Source organism: Oryza brachyantha, chromosome 12, assembly GCF_000231095.2.
Source record: "Oryza brachyantha chromosome 12, ObraRS2, whole genome shotgun sequence".
NCBI lineage: Eukaryota > Viridiplantae > Streptophyta > Magnoliopsida > Poales > Poaceae > Oryza > Oryza brachyantha.
In genome coordinates, this window is record NC_023174.2 from 205,058 (window position 1) to 225,897 (window position 20,840).

The 20,840-nt window shown below is 41.9% G+C and overlaps 2 protein-coding genes across 2 annotated transcripts; one reads left to right on the plus strand and one right to left on the minus strand.

Annotated features, from left to right (window-relative positions):
- Positions 1-1,205: 1,205 nt before the first annotated feature.
- LOC102716461 (clathrin heavy chain 1) lies at positions 1,206-11,516 on the plus strand. The gene is made up of 30 exons (XM_040529650.1): positions 1,206-1,442; positions 1,546-1,750; positions 2,674-2,762; positions 2,862-2,940; positions 3,044-3,171; positions 3,445-3,543; positions 3,628-3,736; positions 3,986-4,065; positions 4,152-4,379; positions 4,457-4,522; positions 4,662-4,778; positions 5,220-5,417; positions 5,540-5,656; positions 5,751-5,810; positions 5,919-6,005; positions 6,109-6,192; positions 6,276-6,410; positions 6,487-6,549; positions 6,626-6,730; positions 6,824-6,936; positions 7,020-7,272; positions 7,361-7,497; positions 7,608-7,886; positions 7,997-8,999; positions 9,087-9,572; positions 9,684-9,854; positions 9,942-10,127; positions 10,493-10,615; positions 10,694-10,804; positions 10,889-11,516. Exons 1-30 carry the CDS (start codon positions 1,398-1,400, stop codon positions 11,057-11,059), a joined length of 5,127 nt encoding a protein of 1,708 aa, XP_040385584.1. The 5' UTR covers positions 1,206-1,397; the 3' UTR covers positions 11,060-11,516.
- An 825-nt stretch (positions 11,517-12,341) lies between these two features.
- Positions 12,342-13,022, minus strand: LOC102721790 (probable calcium-binding protein CML25/26). Its single transcript, XM_006664205.2, has one exon. It carries the CDS (start codon positions 12,992-12,994, stop codon positions 12,548-12,550), a length of 447 nt encoding a protein of 148 aa, XP_006664268.1. The 5' UTR covers positions 12,995-13,022; the 3' UTR covers positions 12,342-12,547.
- Between the last annotated feature and the right edge of the window lie 7,818 nt (positions 13,023-20,840).

The window sequence follows — 20,840 nt, forward strand, 5'->3', positions numbered from 1 at the left end:
CGATATTAATTTATTATTTTGTTTACCATAAAGTATGGTGAAACTGAATTTAGTTAAGTTAGTGAAGAATGTGTGACAATGTTAACTTTTAACCAAACAAACCCTTAGAAATGCAACAATAATGTTAATGGAGCTACATACATAACTATTTTCTTTGTCAAGTGATATGTCCAAATCTACTATGCAACTAAGAGAGTAATTACATTTTATCGAGCAACACTTATGACAACATTGTTTTTGAATTTTGACGCTCTTATATGCCTATGTTCTTGAAACTCCGTTGATCTATCATGACCATTGATTTTCATAATCATATTAAGGTGATGACAATTTGATGTGATTAATTTGGACCCCACTCAGTGTAGTTACTATGTTAAAGAGGTCACCGTAAGAAGGCATATATATTTTAACACCCATAGATGATATTCCAATGGTTTAGATTGTTACATTACCTGTGCAGAACACACGAGTCTGTTTTTAGACTTTCAGATTTATCAAGAGTAAAATACATGGCCGGTTCTTAAACTTGTGGCGCATGTGGCGCAGTACCACTTAGGTCTATAAATTTAAAAAATGCATGTGTAGATCCATGAACTCGTTTTAATGTCTAAAATCATAGACCTGGATGGTACATTAAAACGAGTTCATAGACCTGGATGGTACATTAAAATAAGTTCATAGACCTGGATGATATATTAAAACAAGTTCATGGACCTAGACGTATATTTTCTAAGTTCATAGACCTAAGTGGTACTGCGCCATAAGTTTAAGGACCGGCCATATACTTTACTTATTTATCAAAACTTAGTGAGACATCCTGCACATTACAATTTTGCAATTGAACTAGACATATGATGCAACAATGATGTACATGATGCCATCTAGTTAGCTTGTCATCTTTATGTTAGCAAGAATGTGTTTGTGTTGAATGAAAACAAATGTTATGTAGTGTCATAAACGATGCGATTTTAAATAATAATATTTTAAATAATTTATTTAAACTTATAACAGTTAATTTACTCCTTTGTATCATAAAATAATTATTATAAATTATTCCGCTATTCAGCGATTATCCACTGCTATACGAAAGGACACACGTGACATAAATGTGGAGCGTAGGTGCTTTGTGAATAAGAATGAAAATAAGTGAAAGGTGGAGGGGTAATAAAGAAAAGGGAAGGCAGAGTGAGTTGAGGTTGAGGCAAAGGCAGCAGCAAGGCAGAGCACCCACTAAAATCGGGCAGGAGGAGGAACCAACGCCTTCTTCTTCTTCTTCAGATCAGATCTCTCTCTCTCCATCCACCCGGTCGCCGCCGCCGCCGCCGCCGCCGCCGCCGCCGCCGTCTCCCTCCCTTCCCTTCCCTTTGGATCTCACGCCGTTGCCGTCGTCGGTCGCGATGGCGGCGGCCAACGCCCCCATCGCCATGCGCGAGGCCCTCACGGTACGTACCATCATCTCCGAGCGAGATCCCCCGCCTTCTCCTAAGACTGACACACAGAGAGAGAAGAACCAAACTAAGTAATGATGGATCTCTTGGGTTGCAGCTGAGCAGCCTGGGGATCGCGCCCCAGTTCGTCACCTTCACCCACGTCACCATGGAGTCCGACAAGTACATCTGCGTCCGCGAGACCTCGCCGCAGAACAGCGTCGTCATCATCGACATGGCCATGCCCAACCAGCCCCTCCGCAGGCCCATCACCGCCGACTCCGCCCTCATGAACCCCAACACCCGCATCCTCGCCCTCAAAGGTATCACTCAGATCTACCACCTGCGATCTACTCTTCTCTTTCTACTACTATGCCACCACCACTTGCTTAATTCAACTTTACATTGGGATCTCACTTTCTTTTTTCCGATCCTACCATACCTGCAAACCTAGTGCTCAATTTGTCACAAATGCCTATGCTAATAGTTCTGCACACATGTATAATTTCCAGTAATCACATTCTTAAGGACGAGCAAATTAGTTTTGTGATCTGCTATCTGAAAATTAACAATTCATTTCAATCGACAGTGCATTTTTTTTTACAACTTCAACAATACTTGCTCTGTGCTAAACCAGCATCACACTATGTAATCGTGTATAGGAGTAGCTAGTTACTGTTTGTCCAGTGAGATCAGAGTTTCCATGCCCTTGCTAGTGGCTAGGATTCTACTACCATTTCTATTGTTGCTGATATTTGCTAACCATAGCCACAACGTGGTCTCTCATAAGGCTGTAAGTTAAGCTTAGTTTGAACCTTGTGTTGGGCTTAGATGGAAAATCTCTTATATGCAGGCTCATTCTATGCTGTTCTTCCCATCAAATTTATGACTTGCAGATCATCTGGTCCTGCAGTTGATGTTTGTAATATATGGCCTGTCCAGGCAGTTGTTCACTCATTATAGTGTTTAATGCCATTGTGATGATTTGGTCACGATACGTGATTTTGCATGTGGACTGTTAGGTTGCTTCAAACTGGATACATAACCAGCAAGAAACTATTATAATTCTGCAATCACTAGAGTTTGTCTGACGTTCACCATTTAACTAGTTTATACATTGACAGCATGGTGTCTGGCTAGCTTAATAGTTGATTATGTAGAAGTATATTGAAGTACAGAATGATGTATTGTTACTTTTTCAACTTTTCCAGTTTAACCTTTTCTTTTATGTTGCTGGACTTTGCAGCTCAAATACCTGGAACAACACAGGACCACCTGCAAATCTTCAATATTGAGGCTAAAACAAAAATTAAGTCCCACCAGATGCCTGAGCAGGTAAAAGTTTCAAAGCTTTGCCAAAGTATGTGGGAGCATTTTTGTTTAAGTGGTATCCTATAATCTTACTTGACATATTTTTTCTATTTACAATCACAGGTTGTGTTTTGGAAATGGATCACCCCAAAGTTGCTGGGTTTGGTAACACAAACATCAGTCTATCATTGGTCAATTGAGGGTACTGTTCTGAACTTTTGTCCAATTATTATTTCCTGCTTTGCACTATTTGGATCATATCCATAAAAATCAATCAATTGTTTCATGTATTTGTTGTAATACAGGAGATTCTGAACCAACCAAGATGTTCGATAGGACAGCTAATTTGGCCAACAATCAGATTATCAACTATCGATGTGACCCATCTGAGAAGTGGCTTGTGCTTATTGGAATCGCACCTGGTGCTCCAGAGGTATGCTTGTTACTAAGTGCCACTATAACAGGCTGCAATGGTGTTTTTATAATTCAACATGGTGTACATATGAAAATCCATTGTGCTTCCCTTCTAATGCTTATTCTGCGCCTTTGTGGTTCTGGGCATTGTGTAAAAGAGTACACATGCATTTCCGCAAAGTTGTAAGAAATATGCTACACCAAACTACCAGAGCAGTTCTTAAAAGTTTATTATGTGATGCTTTGTTTTATGCCAACCTAACATTGACATGCTATCCTTTTCACCTATCAGAGGCCACAACTGGTGAAAGGAAATATGCAACTTTTTTCCGTGGAGCAGCAGCGCAGTCAAGCGCTTGAAGCCCATGCAGCATCCTTTGCAACATTTAAGGTACTGTCCAGTTATATTTGTGCTGGATATATTTTTTTGTTGTTCTAGCATTTGCCAATTTCTCCTCTTTTTTACCCTCCACAGGTTGTGGGCAATGAGAATCCTTCAACTCTCATCTGCTTTGCCTCAAAGACAACTAATGCTGGGCAAATCACTTCTAAGTTGCATGTTATTGAATTGGGTGCCCAACCAGGTTTGTGTTTGGGAGTTTCAAGATTTGTTTTTGTTGTTTCTATATTCAAGTTTCTAGCAACGTAAACTTGAAATAAACAGAATGCCTTTTATCAAAAATACATATTCCATTTAGTGTACCCAGTGCTCTTCTGCAAATTAGCAGAATATATATTCCACCCTATTTCTCTCCTTGTATGCCATTAGCAGCGAATATATATTCGTAGATAATTCATTCCTCTGTTCACTCCTTGTCAATAATTTATTTCAGGGAAACCAGGGTTTTCCAAGAAGCAAGCCGATCTCTTTTTCCCCCCAGATTTTCAGGATGATTTTCCTGTAGCCATGCAGGTGAATGTCTTGCACTCCAAAGGAAGTATACCCTGTTAGATATCACACATTGATCTAATTTTTATTTTATCTTTTGTCGAGTACAGATATCTCAGAAGTATGGCCTTATCTATGTAATTACAAAGCTTGGCCTTTTGTTTGTATATGACTTGGAAACAGCTGCAGCAGTCTATAGAAATAGAATTAGCCCAGATCCTATATTCTTGACAGCAGAGTCTTCTACAACTGGTGGCTTTTATGCCATCAATAGGAGAGGACAGGTTTTACATGCCACAGTTAATGATGCAACCATCGTGCCTTTTGTCAGCAGTCAAGTATGATTTCCTGCTCTTAAATTAATTGGTTTATGCGTATACTATTATGCCTTCTTAGCACATTTTGTTTCATGCAGTTAAATAACCTTGAGTTAGCTGTAAATCTAGCCAAAAGAGCTAATCTTCCTGGGGCAGAGAACCTAGTAAGTTCCATTACCTCTATGCTTTTGTGGATAATGTTGGTACAATTGCAATTTACTTGCTTGTTACCTATGCTTGTATTATCATTGGCATATATTTTCCTGCAAGATTTGATAGTGAGTTTAATATTTTGTTTTGCAGGTTGTGCAAAGGTTTCAGGAACTGTTTGCGCAAACGAAATACAAGGAAGCAGCTGAGTTGGCTGCAGAATCTCCCCAAGGTCTTCTTCGAACTCCTGAGACTGTTGCAAAATTTCAGGTGCATTTCTGCTCTTGATTACAGAGCTATCAATACTTATTTACCTCCTTTTTACAGCTATTTTTCACATTACGTATAGTTCGAGCTATTATGTGAATTGCTGGATTATGCAGCATTTTACCATGCAGGCACTAGAGTACAGATTCTTATGACTCTTATAATAACAGTTTCAGCAATTTGACTACTGTGCTGATTTATTGATGAAATCATTGGTTTTGTAAATAAAAAACATGTTCCTTTTATTTTACTGCATAATGGAAACACCTGTTAACTACTTACTATTACTTTCCAGAGGTTTAATTGTGTAAATGCTAAAATTATAGCAAACATATTACCATTATTATTTTCATTTACTTTCTTTTTGTTGGGGCTATACAACTAATCTTATGTATAGGCTCTTATGCTTGACTTAATGTTTTTTTCCCTATGCCTTAAATGCAGAGTGTTCCTGTTCAAGCTGGGCAAACACCTCCACTCTTGCAGTACTTTGGCACATTGCTAACTCGGGGGAAGCTCAATGCTTACGAGTCTCTTGAGCTATCTCGACTTGTTGTCAATCAGAACAAAAAGAATCTTTTGGAAAACTGGTTGGCTGAAGACAAACTGGAGTGTAGCGAAGAACTAGGAGATCTTGTCAAGGTGAAATTGGTGTCATACTGTTGACTGCAAATATCCATTATGCCTTTATCATTTGTCTTGCACTTTGTCCTGTTTGATTCCAAGGATTGTGCATTAACCAGTACCTGTACTCTTTGGTGTAGACTGTGGACAATGATCTTGCTCTGAAAATATTCATAAAGGCTAGGGCAACCCCTAAAGTAGTTGCTGCTTTTGCTGAAAGAAGGGAATTTGACAAGATCCTTATATATTCAAAGCAGGTATATTTCTTCAGTGTTGATGAATTATCATTTTCAGCTGTTAAGAGTTCTGCTTTGATGTATACTGGTGTCCTAATACATTTTCTGTTTCCAGGTTGGATACACCCCTGATTACCTCTTCCTCCTCCAGACCATTTTACGTACAGATCCACAGGTAATGATATTGGTTAAGCTAAATAGCACCATGATGTATACTTGGTTGTGGTAATGTCTGATTTGCGTGTTTGCAAAATTAATTTCATACTGCATATCCTTTTACCAGGGAGCTGTCAACTTTGCGCTCATGATGTCACAAATGGAGGGGGGCTGTCCAGTTGATTACAATACTATAACTGATCTCTTCCTTCAGGTATCCTTTTTTTTCCATTTCAATGCATAGTGAGTTTGTAATGTTCCTTTGCTTTTTACCATGAAATTCAGTTGTCTTGCCTTACATGTCCTTTTGTTAACAGAGGAACATGATACGTGAGGCAACGGCTTTCCTGCTTGATGTTTTAAAGCCAAACTTGCCAGAACATGCTTTTCTTCAAACTAAGGTTTGCAGTTTCTTCCTGATAGGTTTACCCTTTGACCTTTACATGCTGTGTTATTCAGTAGCTTCTGTTTAAATTCATCGTAGGTTTTGGAGATCAACTTGGTGACTTACCCAAATGTTGCTGATGCCATCCTTGCTAATGGTATGTTCAGTCATTATGATCGCCCACGTGTTGCTCAGCTTTGTGAAAAGGCTGGCTTGTACTTGCGAGCTCTCCAGGTCAGTACCCTTCCATTGTTTTTGTTGCCCTATTTTCTTTGCCTATCGGTTTAATTAACATTATACTGTGGTGCAGCATTACACAGAATTACCAGATATAAAGCGTGTCATGGTGAATACCCATGCCATTGAGCCACAGGTTTGTTCTCTGAAGTTGTGCTTTGTTGTCTGTCTACTACTGGTTGGGTTGGTCCATTAACACCATCATTGAACAGGCACTTGTCGAGTTCTTTGGCACCCTTTCAAGAGAATGGGCATTGGAGTGCATGAAGGACCTTCTGCTGGTCAATCTAAGAGGAAATCTTCAAATTGTTGTACAGGTACTGGCTGTGTTTAGTTTTAACCTTCTTTCTTTTGGGCATTTCTTTCATTGTTGGTACTGATAATTACCGTAACATTTGTTGCATCTGCAGGCTGCCAAAGAATACTCTGAGCAGCTAGGGGTTGACGCTTGCATAAAACTGTTTGAGCAATTCAAATCTTACGAGGGCCTTTACTTTTTCTTGGGAGCTTATTTGAGTTCCAGGTAGTTACTCCTGATGTTGATTTATTTGAACTAACTTTATTCTTAAGATAGCACACCTTAATATCATTGTTTACATTCAACAGTGAGGATCCAGATATTCATTTCAAATACATAGAAGCAGCTGCTAGGACTGGACAGATCAAAGAAGTTGAACGTGTAACCAGAGAGTCCAACTTTTATGATGCGGAAAAGACAAAGAACTTTTTGATGGAAGCAAAGCTGCCTGATGCCCGCCCGCTGATTAATGTCTGCGATCGCTTTGGATTTGTTCCAGATTTGACCCACTATCTATATACAAATAATATGCTTCGGTACATTGAAGGATATGTACAGAAAGTATGCAACTCTTGAAATTCAGTGTTATGTGAGTATCACCATTCTCATGGGATATTTAAATGATTATTTCCTATATACTATTTTGTAGGTGAACCCTGGAAACGCTCCGTTAGTTGTTGGACAACTACTTGATGATGAGTGCCCAGAAGATTTCATTAAGGGTTTGATTCTGTCTGTCCGTTCTCTCCTTCCTGTTGAGCCACTTGTTGATGAATGCGAGAAGAGGTCTGATTCTTTCTCTTATTATGTATTCCCCAGTCAGCTTAGGGACATGTACACACATAAACATGCTTTTCCCTCCCTTCTGCTGACCTCATCTTTTATATTTTATTCAGGAACCGCCTACGGCTGCTGACACAATTTCTGGAGCACTTGGTGAGCGAGGGTAGCCAAGATGTCCATGTGCACAATGCCCTTGGAAAAATCATCATTGACAGCAACAACAATCCTGAGCACTTCCTTACGACCAATCCATTTTACGACTCCCGTGTAGTTGGTAAATACTGTGAAAAGCGGGATCCTACCCTTGCTGTTGTTGCTTACAGACGTGGACAGTGCGATGATGAACTTATTAATGTCACCAATAAAAACTCACTGTTCAAGTTGCAAGCTCGGTATGCGAATTGTTTTTATCTTCATATCTTTTAATTTTATTTGTCCTGAATCTTTAAATTCCATTATTGGTGATTGCTTACATATGAAATAAATTGATTTGAACTACCAGGTATGTGGTTGAAAGAATGGATGGTGATCTGTGGGATAAAGTTCTACAGCCTGAAAATGAATATAGAAGGCAACTCATTGACCAAGTGGTTTCTACGGCATTGCCTGAAAGCAAGAGCCCTGAGCAAGTGTCTGCTGCTGTTAAGGCTTTCATGACAGCTGACCTCCCTCACGAACTAATTGAGCTTCTTGAAAAGATTGTCCTACAGAATTCTGCATTCAGTGGAAACTTCAATCTGCAGAACCTGCTCATCTTGACAGCCATCAAGGCTGACCCATCCAGGGTCATGGACTATGTCAACAGGCTGGACAACTTTGATGGGCCTGCTGTTGGAGAAGTAGCTGTTGAAGCACAGCTGTTTGAGGAGGCATTTGCCATCTTCAGGAAGTTTAACTTAAATGTGCAGGCTGTCAATGTTCTCTTGGATAATATCCGAAGCATAGAAAGAGCTGAAGAGTTTGCATTCCGTGTTGAAGAAGATGCTGTTTGGACCCAGGTTGCCAAGGCCCAGTTGCGTGAAGGTTTGGTTAGTGAAGCAATTGAGTCCTTCATTCGTGCAGATGATGCAACACATTTCCTTGACGTCATCCGTGCTGCCGAGGAAGCTAATGTATATGATGATTTAGTTAAGTACTTGCTTATGGTAAGGCAGAAGGCAAGGGAGCCCAAAGTTGATGGAGAACTCATCTTTGCATATGCTAAGACTGATAGGCTCAGTGATATTGAAGAATTCATTCTTATGCCAAATGTTGCCAATCTTCAAAATGTTGGTGATCGGCTGTATGATGAAGAACTATATGAAGCAGCAAAGATCATCTATGCCTTCATCTCAAACTGGGCAAAGCTGGCTGTCACCCTTGTTAAGCTGAAGCAGTTCCAAGGTGCTGTGGATGCTGCACGCAAGGCTAACAGTGCTAAAACATGGAAGGAAGTCTGCTTTGCTTGTGTTGATGCTGAGGAATTCCGTCTAGCACAAATATGTGGTCTCAATATTATTGTTCAGGTATATTTACTGGAACATTGTTAGAGCTAAAACATATTTCATTACAACTCTTTTTGTATCTAGTTTTTTCTGATGCCCTTTTTATAGGTTGATGACTTGGAGGAAGTAAGTGAATACTACCAGAACAGAGGATGTTTCAATGAACTTATTTCTCTCATGGAAAGTGGACTAGGACTGGAACGTGCACACATGGGCATCTTCACAGAATTGGGAGTCCTCTATGCTAGATATCGCCCTGAGAAGCTCATGGAACACATCAAACTTTTCTCTACCCGTCTCAACATCCCTAAGCTTATCCGTGCTTGTGATGAACAGCAACATTGGAAAGAGCTTACCTACCTATACATTCAGTATGATGAATTTGACAATGCTGCCACCACTATTATGAACCATTCTCCAGATGCATGGGATCATATGCAATTTAAGGATGTTGCTGTTAAAGTTGCAAATGTTGAGCTATACTACAAGGCAGTGCACTTCTATTTGCAAGAGCATCCTGATCTCATCAATGACCTTCTCAATGTGCTTGCGCTTCGTTTGGATCACACAAGAGTCGTGGACATTATGCGCAAGGTTTGTATCTTGATTTTAAAACTTCTAGTCGCTATGGCAGGGCTTTCTATTGATCTATAAAGCTTCCATTCCATAATAAAATATCAAACTGTTATATTGTTCTTTGTACAGGCTGGTCAGTTGCATCTTGTGAAACCATACATGGTTGCAGTTCAGAGCAACAATGTCTCTGCTGTGAATGAAGCTTTGAATGAGCTTTATGTTGAAGAGGAGGATTATGAGAGACTCCGTGAATCGGTTGATCTGCATGATAGCTTTGATCAGATAGGTCTTGCCCAGAAGGTAAAACCAGTAGATGAATGTACCATGTATCATTAGGTTATTTCTTTTTTTTTCCTGAATAACCATTGACTGGAATGCCTTGTTCAGCTTGAGAAGCATGAATTGCTTGAGATGAGGAGGATTGCTGCCTACATTTACAAGAAGGCTGGCAGATGGAAGCAGTCTATTGCCCTATCAAAGAAAGACAACATGTACAAGGATTGCATGGAAACATGCTCACAATCTGGTGACCGCGAGCTGTCAGAAGACTTGCTTGTGTATTTCATTGAGCAGGTTTGATTAAGATCCATTCTTTCTATTTTGTTTGTGAATAGAATATTTTGTATGCAGCATGCTGCATGAATCTGTGATTCCATCTTTTCTAGATATGTGCAAGTCATGCTTTCTATTGCTGGTTTTAGTGGCATAATTTCCTATTCTAAGATTTCTAAGAATTAGCTGTGTTGAGTGTGTGTGGCAATATGCATCCAGAAATCCAGTTTCTATAGGCAGCATGGCATCTAAAAATAGATAAGGAATATTCCAATTGCATGGAACACCAGCAACAGCAAGCTCACCCGATTTGTATTATTTAGGCAAAAGCATTAGTGATCTGTGTTGTTGCATTTTGATGAATAACATTTATATGTGTATTGCAGGGAAAGAAAGAGTGTTTTGCTTCTTGCCTATTTATTTGTTATGACCTGATTCGCGCGGATGTTGCTCTTGAGCTTGCATGGATGAACAACATGGTGGACTTTGCATTCCCCTATCTATTACAGGTATCTTTCATTTCATATGTTTGGTACTGTTCACTTCTGTACAGTTTGCCTTAACAGAAAATCTTGCTTCGTGTGCAGTTCATTCGTGAGTACACAAACAAGGTTGATGAGTTAGTAAAGGACAGGATTGAGTCACAGAATGAAGTAAAGGCTAAAGAGAAGGAAGAAAAGGAACTTGTTGCTCAGCAGGTAATCAATATAATTTGTTCTTCTTTTGGTTATCATTCTGTTATTCTTTCGTAACCAGCATGACAAGCGGTATTCTTTGGCCAGAACATGTACGCCCAACTGCTTCCTCTTGCCCTGCCTGCTCCACCTGGTATGGGCGTTCCTCCACCTCCAATGGGTGGAATGGGCATGCCTCCGATGGGCGGAATGGGGATGCCTCCGATGGGTCCTGGACCTATGCCAGCATACGGGATGCCACCGATGGGAAGCTACTGAGTTATCCACTTGTGAAGAGAGTTCGTTTAGATGATAAGCATTTCAATTTACACAGAAGTGATACTGGAGGCATCTTTCAAGCTGTAGATGTGTTATTGGTTGTTTCAACTGATTCTTTTGGTACCAGGACAATTTTGGCGAGTGAAATATCTAGCCAGGTCGAGTTAATTATATGTTATTACCATGGGATAGGATGAGGATGATGGTTAGGTTGAGCGGGAGCTACAACGCCGGTACCATTATTTGTATAGGTTGTGTGATAAAAGCTTGTAGACATTTTGCATGTACACTTTGCCGTAGTCACCAGTGGTTGGCGTTGGCAGCCATAAACAGGAACACCATTATCTGTCTGTATGTTACTTGTTTACGTTCTCATGTCATGTCCAGCTGTTTGAATTTTGTACCTGGAATGTTTTTGTTGGACAACACGGAGTATTTGAATATTTTGCTCTTGCCATTGACTTGTGCATTATTATATTTATGGTATATGTATGGGCTTTTCTTATATATGGTAAATAAATGTACAGTGCAGCCCCTGGTTAGTGTGGAGCTGCACGGTGCACAAGTTGAGTGGTGTTTAGATTGAAAATTTTTTTGGGAGAAGTGTCACATCAAATGTTTGACCGGATTTTGATTTGACTGGATATCGGAAGGGTTTTTTGGATATAAATGAAAAAAACGAATTTCATGGTTAGCCTAGAAATCGCGAGACGAATCTTTTGAGTCTAATTAATCCGTTATTAACATATGTTGGTTACTGTAGCACTTATGGTTAATTATGGACTAATTAGGCTTAAAAGATTTGTCTCGAGATTTCTTTTATAACTGTGCAATTAGTTTTTTGTTCATCTATATTTAATGTTTTATTTAGGTGTCCAAAAATTCGATGTGATGTTTTTGGAAAAAAAAAATTTTGGAAACTAAGCTAGGCCTGAGATTTCCGGATTGCACTGTTGCAGTCTTCACCTGATAATGAATGAGAAGGCAGGGTGTCGCATTTGTAGCTGCGAGGAAAGAAGATGAAACTTTCGTCGAAGTTTGCGAGGAAAGACTTTTAATTCGTTTATTCTAGAATCAGGGAAAAACATAGGCAACCACCGTCTGAAAAGGCAACAAGTTGAAAAGCTGCCAGGCCTATTCGTATTTGATATGTGTTTATACGCATCAAGATTGACGTATGATATATAATACTACGACTCGACTCGTATTTAGCTTGTGCTATGATATAAATCGACAAGTCTGACTTGTATACGGATGGAAAACCTGCTGGTTTGTTCGCCAAGGTCACATGTATATATGCCAACAGTATACTTGTAGTAGGGCGAATCAATCGATCGACCTCTGGAAATGGATTGAACGAAAACGGACTCTCTCTCATCACATATGGTCACGCAAATGAGAAACCCATTTGATAATCTTTACATACGCAGACAGTAAGTAAGTAAGTAGTTTTTAATTAATTGACAACAATGAAAGAACAAATGCAGTCTATGCCATGAGCATCATGACCCTGAACTCATCGAAGGAGAGGACGCCGTCGCCGTCGAGGTCGAACCGGCAGATCATGGCCCTGCAGTCCTCCACCCTCAGCTGCTGATGCTGCCACCCCAGCCGCCTCAGCGTCCGCCGCAGGCTCGCCGGCGTGATCACCGTCGTCTCCTCCGCCGCGTACATGTCGAACGCCTCCCTCAGGCACCTCATCCTCATCTCTTCTTCCTCCGGCTGGCCAACAAGCCCCAGGAACTCGTTGTGGTCCAACAGCCCGTCGCCGTCGGTGTCTGCCATTGTAAGGATCGCCACGGCCTCCTCCTCGGAGACGTCCTCGCCGAGAGCCGCCGCCATGCAGCCGCGCAGCTCGGCCGCGGACACCTTACCGTCGCCGTCCTTGTCGAAGGCCGAGAAGACGGACGAGGACGAGGACGCTGTGGATGCCATGGCTGCCCAGACGAGCCTTGCAGGTATCTTGTCTGATCGATCGCTATGTATTATGGAGTATATATATATATATATACACAAGGCAATGAAGGAAGGCATGGTCCATGGATGGATGCAGGAGGTAGCAAGCAGAGCCGTTGATGATAGATCACATCTAGCACGTCCACAACGAAATGCCACCTCAATTTTGTTTTAGTTTCCTAGTAATTGCACCACATATGCATTATTAATTATTGCCGTGTCTAAATCTCTACGCTACTGAATTTGAGAATACAGGACCTGCGGGCAAAATGATCAATTTCAAATGTGGGCTCGTTTTGAGTTATCTAGTCCGTTCTGGACCATTCTACCCTCTCGCATGCATGCATCATTAAACCGCGTGAGCTGCCTGCCGTCTCCTCTCCTCTTCCCTGCGCGCTGCCCACTTGTGAAACCAAGAGTGGTTTTGATTAATTGTGATGGAAAATTGGTAAGTGTGAGAGAAGCGTGTGTATTGACTAACGAGGGTCAGGTCACAAAATCTGTGCCCACAAAACGATGGTTCGGATTGTTTGTGTGCAGGTGCTTGGGGTCAACCTTTGTCAACGACAGACCGGGATCAAACTCAGGGGGAGTTGGGGTCTAGCACGGTCGAGGGCGTCAGGTGACAAGGTGGGACACAAGAGCATACACAAAAACGAACGTCGTGTGGACGCATTGGATATTCGCGAAGAAAATAGAAAAGGAGAAGGAGTATGTACATGGATGCATGCATGCACAAGTGTATATGGCTGCATGCATACCTACGTGCAAAGAATGGAAGGCTAGCTAGCTGGTTGGTGCAAGGCATGGCTGGCTTGGATTGCATGGTCTAACGTGCATGGCCTGGTCAACATGCATGCATGTACCGGTGCTAGCTAGCTTTTGGGCGGATGGCAAGCAATCGGCAGAGAAGTCGGAAGTGCGAGTGCACGCATGCGTTTTTGCTCACGGGAGGAAGCGGCGTCGACCGTTCGGTCCATGGAGGAAGCGTCACTGGCAGGCGGGCCTAGCGAGGCATCAGGACGCGCGTGGTGTGACCGCGAGCGTTGTGCTCGACCGCTGACGAGCGGGCCCAGGCCGCAGGTGCGTGCGTGTTTGGCTTCAGGTGGGAGGAGCTCTCCCGCACGGGACACGCGGCCTATTCTGCTTCGGCGCTCGCGAGCGTTCCAAACGGAGGGCGACGCGTGGCAGGATTGCTCTCCCGTGCGCGCGGGCTGGAGGCAGCTGGAGGCTAGATCTTCTACGGTTCAACGGATCAAGATGTGGCGAGCTACGTGGTGCATTCTGGAGCGCTGATTCTCAGTCCGACGGCTGTGAAGACTTAGAGTAGCCGCCAAGTTTTGGGGGTATTTTGGTCTTTTTCCAATGGAGGATCAGCCCTATAAATAGGGGTGAAATGGTTGCTTGAGTTAGTAACTTGGCAATGGAATGAAAAATGTTTTTCGAGAGTGGTTTGTTACTCTAGCTTGTGTTGGCTAGATGTGACAATAACTCTCATGAATTGTTATTGTTAAGCTTGTGAACCAAGCTTTGTGAAATTTGAAGTTTACTTGTGAAATGAAATTGTATTTACCGCATTTAAATTTTACGCTTTTCGCATTTAAATTCCTGTCAATATTTCCTGCTCTGTTTTATTTTTGATATCTCCATTCCTGTCCTTCTATTTTCACGGAGATATTTTTGGAGTTTTGCGATCGAGTTGGAATTTTGTTCTTTGCGGGGATAGTTACGATTTAGCTATATTCACCCCCCCTCTATAGCCAAATCCGATCTCACAATTGGTATCAGAGCTCGGTTATAGTTCGCTGTAACTTAACCGTGGCAACGAACTGTACTTAGGCTATGGAGAAGTACTCAACGAAGCCGTTCGTTTTCGATGGTGGCTCAGATTTTATGTTATGGAAGGCTCGAATGGAATCTTACCTCCAGGGGTTAGGCTTGAAGGAATGGCAAAGTGTTACCGCTGCCTACCAAATACCCGAGGATACCTCAAGTCTCACGGCAGACGCCGTTGCAAAATGGGAGGCAAATTATCGAGCTCGAAATGCACTTCTTGCTGGGTTAGGGTCTGGGGAGTTCAGCAGATTGAACCACCTCAAGACTGCTAACGAAATCTGGAAAAATCTATGCTCCTTCCATGAAGGAAGCAAGGAGATTAAATTGGTTCGTCAAAACCAATTCCAGAGGGAATACCAGCGATTTGAGATGAACCCTGGAGAATCTAGGGATGAGTACTTTAAGAGATTTGAGAAAATTATTTCAAACATGAGGTCAGTCGGTCTTGAGCTTGAAGAAAATGCAAAGGCTCGACACCTCCTCAACAATCTCGATCTTGGACTTTGGGCTATGAAAGTTACATCCATCACAGAAAGTGCACCTTTGAGTTCTCTCACCGTGGAAATGCTTTACTCTAAGCTAAAAACCCATGAGATGGAAATTTTCCATCGCAAAGGGCAAAAGCACTCGATGGCACTTGTAGCTGAGCCCTCTTCTAGCGCTTGTGCTAATGAAACTGCTTTGGTGTGTGGCGGTATCTCCCTTGCTGCATTACACTCCATCTCTGATGAACAGTTTGAAAAATTTCCTGAAGATGATTTGGCTCTTTTTGCTAAGAAATTTACTAGGGCTTACAACAATGTGAGAGAGAGAAAAAGAGTTAAATCCACAAAATCATTTACATGCTTTGAGTGTGGAGAACCAAATCACATTCGTGCTAATTGTCCAAAACTGAAGAAGAAAGGTGAGAATATGTCCAAACGGCCTGAGGGCCGAGCACGTGGGAGCCGGAAGGAAGGATTGCGGAAGGTGATCCACAAGGTACTTGCCGCACTCGAGGAGGTGCAGCTCAGCGACGTCGACTCAGACTCCGACAACGATCGTGACAAGGCCAAGAAGGACAAGGAGCTCGCCGGCATGTGCTGCTACACCGACGACTACCTCATCGACATGTGTCTCATGGCACTTGAGAACATGGATGACTCAACCAAGCATTCTAAGGTACGACCCTATGATGCCCTCTCCCTCGATGATTCTGAAAATGATATGAATGAATTGTCTTGTGATGAGAATTATTCGAGTGATGACTTTGATGAGGATGGCATTAGTAGAGAAAGAATGGCTAGGTTGATGACTACTCTCATTGAAAAATACAAGCTATGTGGTACTAAAATTGTGAAACTAAAATCTGAAAAAGATGATATGTTAGTAGAAATTGCTAGGCTTCGATCCATGATACCTGAAGATGATGAGTGTTCTTCTTGCAAAACCTATCTTGCTGAAATTGCTCTTCTCAAGTCTAGAAATGATTTTTGTGCTTTAGGAGCTGGGATAACTGCTAGTGCTAAAAATGCTTGCTCAAAATGCTATGAATTGAAACTCGATATTGGTTTGCTTGAAATCGAGCTAAAAGAAGTGAAAGAAATGCTTGATCATGATAAGTCTAGGAATTTTGAAATTTGTCAAAATCTTGCTAGTGAGAATGATGAACTTAAAAAGAAATTTGGTTTACTTAAGATTAGGAACAATTTGTTAGAGCTCATGACAACTAAAACTTCTGTTGAAACTTGTTGCTCAAACTGTGCTATTTTAGAAGCTGAGCTAAAAGACATTAAGAGTGCTGTTGAGTCTCATGCTTCTTGTGCTTCTTGCATCTCTCTTAGACAAGATCTTGGTTCTGTTAAGAAAGAATGTGCTAAAAAGGAGGAGCAGGTAGCCATTCTAGAGCATGATCTTGTAGCTGCTAAGAAAGAGTGTGTCAGGAAAGATGAGTCCCTAGGTATCCTAGAGAGAGAGAAAATCTACTTGCAGCAATCTTTAGAAAAATTTGCCCAGGGAAAGAAAAAGCTCAATATGATCCTAGACCAATCCAAGGTGAGCAAGTTCAACCAAGGTATAGGTTATGATTTTGCTGAGTCTTTGAGGATAGGTGGACATGAGATTCTTGGCTTTCAGGATGGTGTTATAGAGTTAGCTAAAAAATCTACTGTTTTTAAGTCAGCTGGCTTCTTAGATAGCTCTAGCTCTAGTATACCCAAGTCTGTAGAAGTTGAAAAAGAACTTAAGCCTATCTCTCTAGAATCAGCAGAGTCTAAACCTAAGGAGCCAACGCTAGAACAACTCAAGAAAAATCCCATACCTACCAAGATACACAAGTCTGTAGAGAAAACCAAATATGAATGCACCTTTTGCAATAAGTCTGGTCATTTGGTTGGGTTCTGCTTTAGAAAGGCCAAGAAGGAGCGACAAAAGCGTCTTAGGACTTTGAGAGCCCTGCATAGTCAGTCTAGAGTCCCTAAGAGGTTTGAGTGCGCTTGTCATTGTCGTTCAAGTGGTGTATCTCGTTTTCCTCGCCGAGATATGCACCCTCGGCATGACTTGGCGGGGTTGGGGCAGAACAGGTGGGATCAGCATGTGCGTAAAATTTTGGTGAACTCTAACAGTGCCTCTACCCCTCGAGTGAATCAGTACTGGATTCCTAGGTCCCTTCTCACTAACCCCAGTACTGATTTCTCGAGGTCTGATTTTTCTTTGCATTAGGTCCTTCAAGGTGGGAGAAGTAACTCTTGGCTTGTAGATTCTAGATGTTCTCGTCACATGACAGGTGATGCCAAATGTTTTACTTCTCTCACTCGCGCATCCGGTGATGAGACGATCACTTTTGGGGATGCAAGCTATGGATCTGTGATAGGCAAGGGAACAATCAAAGTAAATGAAAAATTCACACTGAATGATGTGGCTTTGGTAAGCAAACTCAAATACAATCTGCTTTCTGTTTCTCAGCTCTGTGATGTTGATCTAGAAGTCAGTTTCAAAAAGAATGATTCTAAAGTGCTGGATTCTTGTGGGTCTCGTGTCTTTGAGATTTCTCGAGTCGGCCGAGTTTATTTTGCTGATTTTGATCACTCTTTTGGTCCTTCTCGATGTCTCATTGCATCTAGCTCTTCTGATCTATTTTTCTGGCACCGACGACTTGGACACATTGGTTTTGATCACTTGTCTCGTTTGAGTGGCATGGATTTGATTCGTGGTTTGCCAAAACTGAAAGCTTCCAAGGATTTGGTATGTGCTCCCTGTCGTCATGGAAAAATGACTGCTACTTCACATCCATCAGTGACTTGGGTCATGACAGATGGACCCAGACAGCTGCTTCACATGGATACAGTTGGTCCTGCTCGGGTTCAGTCAGTGGGTGGGAAGTGGTATGTTCTTGTCATTGTGGATGACTACTCTAGATACTCTTGGGTCTTTTTCTTGGAATCAAAGAGTAAAACTTTTGGCTTCTTTCGTGATCTTACTCGTCGCTTGGCCATTGAATTTCCTGGAGCCCTAAAAGCAATTCGCAGTGACAATGGGTCGGAATTCAAGAATGATACTTTTGAAACCTTCTGTGATTCTTCTGGTATTGAGCATCAATTTTCGTCGCCATATGTTCCACAACAGAATGGTGTGGTTGAGAGAAAGAACCGCACACTTGTGGAAATGGCGCGTACCATGCTCGATGAGTACTCTACTCCAAGAAGGTTTTGGACCGAAGCAATTTCGGCTGCTTGCTTTATTTCAAATCGGGTCTTCTTAAGAACTTCCTTGCACAAGACTCCATATGAACTGCGTTTTGGTCGTCGACCTAGTGTTTCTCACTTTCGAGTCTTTGGTTGCAAGTGTTTTGTTCTTAAGCCTGGTAATTTGGACAAGTTTGACTCTCGTTCTTCTGATGGTGTGTTTCTTGGCTATGCTGATCATTCACGCGCTTATAAAGTTCTCATTCTTGAAACTAACAAAATTGTGGAGACCTGTGAGGTTTCTTTTGATGAGGCTAGCCCTGGTGCTAGACCAGATATTTCAGGGACTCCAATTGTTTCAGAGACTTTGTTTATAGAAGAGGAGTCCGATGAGGATGACGATGATTTTCATCACCCACCTCCAGATCGTGAGGTGGCACTTGAGCAAGATGATGGAGCTCCTACCACTACACCTCTAGCAGACGCACCTGCAACATCTTCATCATCAGTTGATCATACGGAGATGAATGGTGGCACTTCAGGACCAACAGCTCCCCGGCATATCCAGAATCGACATCCGCCTCACATGATGATCGGAAGCCTGGATGAGAGGGTAACTAGAAATCGATCCTATGAAATTGCTAATTCTGCTTTTGTTGCTTCTTTTGAGCCCAAAAATGTCTGTCACGCTTTAACTGATGAGAATTGGGTCAATGCCATGCATGAGGAGTTAGAAAATTTTGAGAGAAACAATGTTTGGTGTCTTGTTGAACCTCCCATAGGGCACAATGTCATAGGCACAAAATGGGTTTTCAAAAACAAACAAGGGGAAGATGGAACCATAGTTAGAAACAAAGCCAGACTGGTTGCACAAGGTTTTTCTCAAGTCGAAGGCTTGGACTTTGAGGAAACTTTCGCACCAGTTGCTAGGTTAGAAGCTATCCGAATTCTTTTGGCTTTTGCTTCTTCTAAAGGTTTCAAACTTTTTCAAATGGATGTCAAAAGTGCTTTCTTAAATGGTGTTATTGAAGAAGAAGTTTATGTCAAACAGCCCCCTGGTTTTGAAAATCCAAAATTTCCTAACCATGTTTTTAAACTTGACAAAGCTTTGTATGGTTTGAAACAAGCACCACGTGCTTGGTACGAAAGGCTGAAAAATTTCTTGCTTTCCAATGGCTTTGAAATGGGAAAGGTTGACAAAACTCTTTTTACACTCAGAGATGGCATTGATTTCCTTCTTGTTCAGATATATGTTGATGACATCATTTTTGGTGGTTCTTCTCATCATCTTGTGGCCAAGTTTTCAGAAACTATGAGCAGAGAGTTTGAGATGAGCATGATGGGTGAGCTGACCTACTTCCTTGGACTTCAAATCAATCAAACTGAGGAAGGCATCTTTGTGCACCAAACCAAGTACTCTAAAGATCTCCTGAAGAAGTTTGACATGGCGGACTGCAAGCCGATCGCCACTCCCATGGCCACAACTGCTACTCTTGGACCAGATGAGGATGGGGAAGCAGTTGACCAGCGTGAGTACCGAAGCATGATCGGCTCCCTCCTCTACCTGACCGCGTCAAGACCAGACATACACTTTGCTGTATGCCTTTGTGCACGATTCCAAGCTTCTCCAAGGACTTCTCATCGACAAGCCGTCAAGCGCATTCTTCGCTACATCAAGTCGACGCTCGAGTATGGACTCTGGTACTCTCGTTCTTCTATCTTGTCTATTCGAGCGTTTTCTGATTCTGACTTTGCTGGCTGCAAAATCGATCGAAAAAGCACTTCTGGTTCTTGCCATTTCTTGGGGACTTCTTTGGTTTCCTGGTCGTCTCGTAAACAATCATCTGTTGCGCAATCTACTGCTGAGGCTGAATATGTGGCTGCTTCTAGTGCTTGCAGTCAAGCGCTTTGGATGATCTCAACTTTACGAGATTACGGGTTGTCTTTCTCGAGTGTTCCTTTGCTTTGTGATAACACTAGTGCCATTAACATTGCAAAAAATCCTGTTCAACATTCGAGGACCAAGCACATTGAAATTCGGTACCATTTTCTCCGAGATAATGTCGAGAAAGGTACTATTGTGCTAGAGTTTGTTGAATCAGAAAGGCAACTTGCTGATATCTTGACCAAGCCGCTTGATCGTTCTCGGTTTGAGTTCTTGAGGGCTGAGTTAGGGGTAATTCATCCCTATGGCTTGAGTTGAGGGGGAGTTCTGTGCTTTGCTCTACATTTGTACATAGTGCATCATGTTTACAAATATCTGTTTTGCATTCTATCATGTCTTCCTGCATGTGAGCTTTGCATGTTATCTCTTTCGCATCACTTTG

Coding starts and splice junctions, on each gene's coding strand:
- LOC102716461 (XM_040529650.1), top strand. CDS start 1,398: ATGGCGGCGGCCAACGCCCCCATCGCCATGCGCGAGGCCCTCACG. Junction 1,751..2,673: donor CCGCATCCTCGCCCTCAAAG/GTATCACTCAGA, acceptor TGGACTTTGCAG/CTCAAATACCTGGAACAACA. Junction 10,128..10,492: donor TTGTGTATTTCATTGAGCAG/GTTTGATTAAGA, acceptor TGTGTATTGCAG/GGAAAGAAAGAGTGTTTTGC.
- LOC102721790 (XM_006664205.2), bottom strand. CDS start 12,994: ATGGCATCCACAGCGTCCTCGTCCTCGTCCGTCTTCTCGGCCTTCGAC.